The sequence below is a fragment of the Episyrphus balteatus genome, chromosome 2 (assembly GCF_945859705.1).
Source record: "Episyrphus balteatus chromosome 2, idEpiBalt1.1, whole genome shotgun sequence".
In the NCBI taxonomy this organism is placed as follows: Eukaryota; Metazoa; Arthropoda; class Insecta; order Diptera; family Syrphidae; genus Episyrphus; species Episyrphus balteatus.
In genome coordinates this window covers 89750601-89760426 of record NC_079135.1, presented here as the reverse complement: position 1 = coordinate 89760426, position 9826 = coordinate 89750601, and the positions used below count along the sequence as shown (strand labels likewise).

The 9826-nt window shown below is 32.0% G+C and overlaps 1 protein-coding gene across 3 annotated transcripts in view; it reads right to left on the bottom strand.

The window, feature by feature from the left end:
- Positions 1-6555: 6555 nt before the first annotated feature.
- LOC129912445 (GTPase-activating Rap/Ran-GAP domain-like protein 3) overlaps positions 6556-9826 on the bottom strand; it is a 131717-nt gene continuing 128446 nt past the window's right edge. For 2 of the 3 annotated variants that reach the window (XM_055990670.1, XM_055990671.1), the window contains 5 exons: positions 9453-9605; positions 9002-9308; positions 8429-8900; positions 8058-8203; positions 6557-8000 (listed from right to left, as the gene is read on the bottom strand). In XM_055990670.1, coding sequence (XP_055846645.1) covers positions 7078-8000; positions 8058-8203; positions 8429-8900; positions 9002-9308; positions 9453-9605 — 2001 coding nt within the window. In that variant the 3' untranslated portion in view covers positions 6557-7077. Of the gene's footprint in view, positions 8001-8057; positions 8204-8428; positions 8901-9001; positions 9309-9452; positions 9606-9826 lie in introns of all 3 variants that reach the window. The other variant, XM_055990669.1, reaches the window with a different exon arrangement.

Genomic DNA, 9826 nt, shown 5'->3' with positions numbered 1-9826 from the left:
AGCTTTTGACCAAAGCCAACACTTTCGAAACCTTTATGTTGCCATACAATTTATTTATTTATTTAATATGTTAAATGCTAACATTAGAAATAAGCTTAAATACTAACAATGGAATCATTTAACTTAAACTCAATATAAGAGTAATAATTGTCAATTAATCACAATAAAATATACATATATTAACATTGAAACTAAATAAACTAATATAAATAACAACAGAAAAAACAACATTCTGGTAAATTAATTAAATTGATTAAAGAAGCTATTTTTAAATTTATGGGATTTAACATTATCATTAATAGAATCGATTATATGAAAGTTTTTGTTAAAAATATTAATTAGTTGATTCATAGAGCTATTGACGCCATAGTTAGATCTACTAAAAACTACACAAATTGGTAACCTATTTCTTAAACCAGCACGCCCAACATTAAAATTCAGTCGATCCAACACTGAAGAAGATATTGAGCCTCTTATTATCCCAATTATAAAACATAATTGCAAATACTCTCTGTGAACTGAAAGTGATGGTAAATTAATAAGTTTAAGTCTATCCGAGTATGGAGGTAGGACAATTCTATCTGACCATGAAAGAAAACGCAACGAAAATCTCATGAACCTTCTCTGAACACTTTCAATTCTGTTTATATGAATCATATAGTAAGGTGCCCACACTATACATCCGTATTCAAGAATTGGCCTTACAAATGAAATATATAGAACCTTCAAAACATATGGATCCTCGAACTCCCGCGCAAATCTTTTGATGAAGCCAAGTGTTACATTGGCTCTTTTAATAATGTGGTTATAATGATCAGTAAAAGTTAGTTTCGGATCTAAATTGATTCCTAGGTCAGAAAAATTTGATAATTTACATAATTGCGACGAATTTATCTCATAGTTATAAGCAATTAAATTTTGCTTTCGTGTAAAGCTCATTGATTTACACTTGTCAATATTTAATATAAGGCGATTTGTGCAACACCATTCCCAAAATCTTTTTAAATCTTCTTGCAAGAGCTTACAATCGGATAAGGAATTTATTGTTCGAAATATTTTCACGTCGTCAGCATAAAATAAAGTTTTTGAGTTTTGGAAAACAGAAGGAAGGTCATTTATAAATAACACAAAGAGCAATGGGCCTAGGTGACTTCCTTGAGGTACACCAGAATTTACTCTAAAGTTCTCAGAACAGTCATTTTTAAACAGTACGCAGTAATACCTGTCTACAAGGTATGAAGATATCCATGAAAGAAAGTTCTCATTTAGTCCAATTCTTGTTAGCTTTTTCAAAAGTACTTCATGGCTTAGTTTGTCGAATGCCTTACTGAAATCAGTAAATATGCAATCAACTTGTTGCTTTTTCTCAAAAGCATCAATGCAAAATGTTGTAAACTCTAGTAAGTTTGTTATCGTCGATTTTTTCTTCACAAATCCATGTTGATTTTCACATAAAACAGAGGAACAATTAAAGGAAAGAGTGTCACATACTAAGGATTCAAAAAGTTTTGGAATAACGGACAATTTGGCTATGGGACGATAATTAGTGACCAAATTCTTAGGGCCCTTTTTATGAACCGGTCTGAGGTAAGCATATTTCCATAGAGTAGGAAATTTTGAACACTTTAAGGATTCATTGAACAAGAGATATAATGGGTAAGACAAATAAGATGAACATTTTTTTAACATAAAAGCAGGTAAGCCATCTGGACCAGGACTTATATTATCTTCTAGTTTTAATATTTTATTTATGATTGAGTCTTCAGAGATTGAAAAATTAATAAACGCCAGATGAGAATACTCTTCCGTTGAAGAATAATTATCTGTTGCATCAGACGACAAAGTATCGGCGAAGGCACTTTTAAAATAGTTGGCAAACATTTTAGATATAACTTCTGGAATATGACTGTTTGCATTTTCATAGCTCATATTTAATGGATAACCGTCGAATTTTCTTTTAGTATCAACATATTTCCAGAAATTTTTTGGACTTGATTTAAGTTCACTTTGAGTTTTTGCAATAAATTCTGAATAGATAAAATTAGTGTAGTTTTCAAATTCATTTTTATGCTCCAAATATACATTGTAATCTTCATCAGTCCTAGACTTACTAAACTTTACCCAGGCTTTGTTTCTCTTGTTTTTTAAAGTTTTTACATGCTTATCGAACCATGGCGGATTAGTTTGTTTTTCTCTTATTTTTCGTAAAGGAATAGCTTCGATAAAACAATCAAATAAAACATTATAAAATTTTATAGTCATGTCGTCTAAGTTTGAGTTTAAAAATATGGTATTCCAATTTATACTATCAAGTAAGTTAAAAAGTTGATTGAAATTACATTCTTTAAAGTTAAATTCTAATTTATCATTACAATTACTAGGTAGATTATAAACACTCAAGCTCAGGGAAATTGATAATGCGGGGTGGTGTCGGTCCTCTTCAATAAGTTTTGAGCCACAAAGTTCAACATAGCTGTCCGATGTTAAACATCCAGAAAAGTAAACAAGGTCCAGAATTTTATTAAATTGATTGCTGACTCCATTCAATTGTTTTAAACCTAATGATGCCATATTATCCATTATGCTGAATTCGTTTGCAGTCGAAGCATTGACAGGAAGTAGCTCTTGGAATTCATCTATCCAAGACCAATGTAAACTTCCTAAGTTAAAGTCTCCAATTACTATAATTTCATCATTTGATTCAGTTTTCTCTGAAATGCTATCCAAGCAATTGCATAGTCCTTCGTATATCTCGGATTTGGAATTAGGTGGTACATAGATAGCCACTACAAATAAGTAACCAGATGACATCTTTAATTTAATGCACAGAATTTCAATTGTAGACTCTAGGAAATCATCGACTAGAGTGCTAACGAGAGAGTTTTTGACAGCTATCAGCAATCCTCCACCAACTTTAGCAGATTCATTAAGAGAATGACGATCACGGCGATAAATTTGAAAACTTGTGTCCAATAGCTCGGTATCAGCGATAGATGAGTTTAACCAGGTTTCAGTTAAGACAATAACTTCGTGTGAGACGTTATTTGCATTTTTGTAGACCTTATTGGTCTTTGTCCGTAATCCATTCACATTTTGATAGTATATTAGTACTTGTTGAAGTTGCTGCAGTTGGATGTTTGCATTGTCAGGTGTTTGTGAAAATGGTTTGGCTGCTTTTTCAATGTTCTATTTACAAACTCGTGCATAACAATTCCAGAAGGCCAAAAAGATTCATTATTTAAAAGATAAAAAACTGAATCTGAGCACCTTATTTTGAAAGATGAGTACTTAGCATAATTCCGTTGAAGCATTTTTTCTACAATAATGCTTTGTAGCGTACCAATCTTGTTTTTTATGAAATTTTTTATGTCTAAGGCATTAGTAGATGGGTCAAGCTTAGAAATGAAAAGAATTTTGTGTCCTTCAACAATTTTTAAACGTGATTCAAAAGGCATTTTTGAGTTGTTCTGCTCTTGAACATGACAAGCTTGGAGTGGAAAGTTACTTGTATCAATATTATTTGCGCCCATTGAGTGAAAGTTTGGTAACGTCGCAACTGATAAAATTATTGGTTTAGAGGACATTTGGCATTCATCAGTTCCGGTTATCAGTGTTGGAGTTGTTGGTTTTATTATTGTTGTTGGTTCAGTAACTTTGGGTGAGGTGTGAGCAGATGTAGGAGATTTTTCAGTTGGAGTTTTAGGCAATGGTATAGATGACGACGGAAGAAGGGTCGGGGGGTTTGGTACATCATAATTGAAGTTGAAGTTTTGTAGTGGACGAGAAGGTGTAACAGAATCAAATATTGATGTTGCTGTTTTTTTAACTAATGGATTTTGAAGAGAGTTATCTGCGTCAAGTTCATTGCTTTTGCGTTTAGATGAGCTTTTAGGTCTAGAGATAATATTTTTAACTTTTGTCTTACTTCTCGTTTGACGTTTGTCGGTATTGGGTGCAGTATCACATGATGAGGGATTATTTTTGTTTGACATATGCGAGCGGCTAGAAGCGATATTATTTGTAACTTGCTTGTTAAGTTGGAGCAATTGGTTATTAAGATTTTCGATATGCAGCTTATTTTGTAGTACATCACGAACAATATTGTTGTATGCAAATGGATCGCAATCGTCACAAAAGAAATAAAAAGATTTCCTTTCTTTAAAAAGTTTGATGCTGCTGAACGGAGCATTAATACATCTAATATGTAATAATTTACGACAGTTACCATGACAAATAATTGCGTCAATAAGGTAATCCGCAATATTATCACATACAGCACACGCAGACATATTTTTGATTTTGGTTTAGTTTTTAAATTTTGGATTTATGAAAAAAATCAATATTTTTAAATTTTACTTGCCAAAAAAAAGTTTTGATACACCCTGTACTTAGTTCATGCACGAACCATGAATTTGAGGTTGAAATGTTGGTTATGATATGAGATGATAGGTGGCAGTTGAAACAGATGGCAGATATTATGAGTGATGACTGATGACTGATGACAGATAACAGCTGATGACGATGAGTAGAGTATATTGTTAAATTGTTATTGTTGCTGATGAGTTGAACGATGAAAACAATTAATTGCAGCAGGCAGGCTGGTATGCAAAATGCGATGCAGGATGGAGCCAGCAGCAGGTTATGTTCAAAGCTCAGTTGGTAGCAAGCAGCAACATGAAAATGTAGGCAAGAAGTTCGGATACAATGTAGTCTCAATAATGCTTCAATAGGCAGAACATATGCTAAAAATTTCACTCACCGGGAGAAAGAAACAAAAAATCATCAACGGGAGCAAAAAATGTTGAGAGCGGCAAAGTACATTCTCTTTTCACACAAGAAAATAAATCAGTTATATGTACAGATTTAACTATGGGTCAATTTTAGCATGAATTTGCTGTTTAATTTTGATAAATTTTTAGTATTTAACACTAAACAAAAATGAATTGCCAGGTTATAGTGAAAAAAAATTTACAAAATTGAATGGCAAACAAAAGACCACAACTTGAATTAAGAGTCTGGGTTAAAATTCGATTTAATAAATTAATAAAGCGGAGCGAACTAAAAACACACATACAATAGTTCAATTCAAAACTACATTTTTTTTGTGCATTAAATCTTTCTTTCGAGATTTAAATATCGTACTTCCTTAATTAAGTCAATTTTTGGAACTAAAATTCAACATAGAAATTGTAGTAGTCATTTTAAATTATTCCTGTCTTTTTGTGAACCCTTTCTTCAACAAAATTACTTGCAAGGAGGGATTAATATGTGTTTTGTTTCAATTTTCTAAATATACATATTTCAAATTAAAACAATCATTGAATTTCCCCTTAACCCTTTCGGACCCAGCGTTACTCTCATGTAACATATTTAAATAAAAAGAGAGTAACACATTATTTTTGCTATTTATTATTTTAGAAAATAGCTTTTTGCTATTCATATTTCTTAGTTGTGATGTTTTTGACACGATAATACTGAAAAAACATTTTTTAATATTGATTTTCATAGCTTGGGATCGAAAGGGTTAAATCATCCAAATATTTACAAAAAAAACACCTGTTTCAGCTCCAAAGCTTAAACAACAAAATGACATAAACACAAATTTTGAGTTAAAAAGGTTGAAATGTTATACTAATATAATATAAATAAAAATTTTGGTTTGGTGTCGATTAATATCAACGTCATTTTGGCAAACCGACTCTATTTTTTTTTTTTAATTATTTTTAAAATTGCTTTTATTTTTAAATAAATTGTAATTATTAATTTTTTTTTCTGAAAATACAGCATCTTAACAGAAGAAATTAAATTGCTTTTTTAGCTCAAAAATTAAGAATTTGTCCTGTGTATTGAGTAAAATATGTTTATTCGCTTTTTTTAGAACTAGCTATTCTTTAGTTAAGGCTCATTTACCAAATTTTTAGGTAAATGAAAAGTTTAAAACATTTCAGCACCTTGAACTTGGGGAGCAAGTTTGTGCGACTATGTCGTGAATTTATTTTTTTGTATAGAAATGGAATAAACAATAGATCAAAGTCCAGATAAGTTGTTTTTAGTACAAGCTATTATTATTTTATAACGATATTCTTCGAAGTGTATTTTCACACTTTAATCATTTTTGCAATCACTAATTTTTTAAAACCGTTTTCTTATAATTAAAAAAATAAAAAAAAAATGTTTTTTTCTTTATTATTTACCTACTCAGTTACAAGAAAAAATCAGTTTTTCAGAACTCCCCGCTATCTTCGAAATATAATTTCCTTACCTTGTTTTTTTTTTTTTATTTAATTGAAAGAAGCTGCTCAAAGAAATAAAACACAATTTTGAAGTGAAATTCAATAGATTCACTCAAGATTTTATTAAAACTAATTAAACATACATTTATATAAATTTTTTTAGCAGTATAACATTTTTTTTAAATATTTTTTTTTGTAATACAATATAATATACTATTTTTTATTTTTTATTTATATATATATATAATGTTAATATAATTTATGTAAACACAGTTATTTATTTCTTAAAATATTTTGATGTTAATTTTACAGAACACAGAAAGAGTATCCATTAAATAGTTTAAATTAAAATTAAGAAAAAAAAAAAAACTTATACAAAAGAATTAAACAAAAAAAAAATTGAAGTTTTTGACATAATATACAGTTGAAAAAAAATGATATAATTTATTATGTTTTAAGTGCAGTCATGTCTAATATTTATAAATATATGTCACATTGATGTCTAATCTTTTCTCTAAGAAAAAGTTCAACACTTTATATTAAATAGCAATAGAAAGTTTTTTTTTATAGTTTTTTTTTGTTGTTTACTATCAAGAGCCTCTGTAAAGTTTATTTTTTTCAAGATTTGTTTTTAGTTTTGTCTGCTTTTGTTTTGTTGAAACCTCAAAAGTTGTTGTGAGATCAAGTATTGAAAATCAATTGAATGACACATATTATTGCACATTGCTGTTGTTCCACAGTCTTCAGCAGCCTTAACTGTTGAATTTTCGTTGACATCAATGCCTTTTCCGTTGACTTTTGATTCATTAAAATTGCTCAAGCTCAAATCAGCTGCACTCGGATGTCATTCATAGGAACGACTTGCGATTGTGGGGACATCTATTGAGTGTTTGAAAGTTGTTGTTGTTGCAGTTGCAGCCGATGATCCAGACGATGATGTTGAAGTACTAAAGGAATGAGCATGAAAGTGTGATTGAGTTCCAGTCAGTTTGGACAAGGGTATTCGATAAATGCGTAGGGGTTTTAGACGGTCTGGAGAACTAAATGAAGCATCACCAGAACCACTTGTAAAGAGACTTCGGTATTTTGAGTTTCGCTTTGTCGGAGACATTGGAGAACCACATTTTTGTTGTTGAGTTTGTTGGTTTCCAGCCGATCTTGGAGAATTTGGCGGAACACTTGGCTGATCGAGGTGTTCTCTGTCTTTTGCATTGTCCGATCGATATGGATCACCACACGAATTGCTTTTGGCAATTACGGGCTTGAGATCCTCGTTGATGTTGTTCGTTTTTTGAAGTGATCTAGCTCGCTGGATTGATGGGGATCCTCCACCATCACATCTAACTGGAAGAGCTAAAAGGGTTTGAAGCTCATTTTCAGGATTGATGGGAATTTCAACGAAATGTTTCCTTTCGGGAGTTCTGGAAAGTTCTTCACTGGATGATGTATCGCTAGGAGTCTTTTTGATCTTACGTTCAGGAGTATTTTCATTTATTTGCAAACCCTTAATATTCAAATCCTTGGATATAAATTCCGGTGCTGTAGTTACAAAGTAGATGTCACGTTTCGATGTGATCAATTGCAGTTCGGGCATTATGGCAGTGTGCACCAAATTACCATTGACCAACAATCGAATTTCAATGGAATCAGAAGTGAAGCCAAAAATGTAAGGAAATGCACAGACAATAGATGTGGGGGATGTGTTCCAGTGGAAATCAAATTCTGTGGATGTTGTGTCTTTGTTCAGCTTTTGGAAATGACAAGTATCTAGAAAAGGAAATATATTGAATTAAGAAATTCAGATATATTTTGTGTTTAACTTACGATTATAGCATAAAAGCAGTTCTGTTTCTTGGCCATCACAAAGTTCAATTGCTGCATTTAGTTGTGCTTGGTTTCGTTTTGATGCATCCACTTCAAAAAGTCGAGTTGCTGATCCGGTTTGGTCACAAACCACTTCGTAGTAGTACCTTTAAATAGTATTAATATAAGCTTTAAATTGTAAATTTAACACTGTACATTGTAAATTTAACATTTTATATTGTAAATTTACTACTATACATTGTAAATTTAACATTGTGCATTGTTAATATTACATTATACGTTTTTGAATGTTACTTGGAATTTCACGCATCAAAACTAGTTTATTCACAAGAAGTCAATAAACTGATGAAAAAAATGTTCAAATGCCTTACCTATATCCAACACAAATAAGACCTCCAGTATTTGTATTCGTGGGTCCTTCAAGCAATGTCATTATAGCCGGTGATTCGCACAACTGAATCTCCTTTTGGAATATAAACCCATCCACCGTTTCCGTATCACTATCAGCACACCACGATGCCCATGCTGCAGTGTGCTTCCACTGAAACAGCTGTAGTTTCTTCCCTACAGCAACAACCAACCGCAAATGGCCACCATTGATTTTTGAACTCGCATAAAGATGACACCCCCTCGAGCGTTCTATTCTTCTATCCTTGACTTCATTTCGACCTCGCACTCGAATAACTTCTTCCTTAAATTCTCTTAGCCGGAAAACATGAATTCGATTAGAATCACGATTGGTAGCAGATCCACCACGTATTATCAGCAGTCCATGTTCTTCCAGCACACTCAATTGCTTCACAAAAAACGTTTTGTCAAATATGAGTTGTAGTGATTGGTCATCTAAAGTGGAAACACTTAAAGGGTAATCTAAATTGTTTTTTTTTTTGTGTGTGTGTGTGTGTTTGTGTGTTTTGCTTGCATTGCAAAATATCCAAACTTACCCTTTATAAGAAAAGTACCATCGTCAGTGGCCATGAATATGCTATCATGATTGAATGAATCTCCTGCAAGGGTACCTCGATGTTGAAATGCTGGATAAAAACATTGTGGCTCCCATGGTGGTTTCTTGAATATCGTACAAGGACTTGCAGAGGCTATACTTGTTGGGGCATCACCACGCACGATAGCTTCCAATTTGAGCGCCTGTCCGATGCGAACAAATTCAATTTGTCTTGCGTCCTCTTTGAGTTTTGAAGCACGTGGCACATCGTATAGCACCTCGGAGAATGCTCGCCTGTTCAGCATGTTCTATATAGAAAAGATACGTAAACAAGGATATGGATGACATCAATTTAGTTTTTTTTTTTTTTTTATATTTTGTTCAATTGGATTGAATTGAATTGAATCTTTGGATTGTCATATATTGTATATATAGAAGAAGTGTGAACTTACCAATTTGCTGTCGTGGACATACTCTTCGTGCAGATCCTTAATAAGCATTTCAAGAGTACGCTCACGTTTTTGGGAAAAAGTGGGTGTTTGGAAAGTTGCCTTTTCTGCATTTATCAATTTAACTAGGAGAAATTCACGAAACATGAAAACATCCTGCAAAGATAAACAAGAAATAAGTTAAACAAAGGGATATACAACTTTTTGTCAATGCAAGTTATCCTTTTAGTCAATATTTGTTTGCGAACTGCAATACTTCATAGAAAAAAGTTATTGAGGGCATTCATGCAAAGTCACTATCATCGAATAATGTTTTTACTTGTACCTACTCGAAAGCAGATATTTTGGGCCCAAGTCTTAAAACAAGTTTTAGTTAG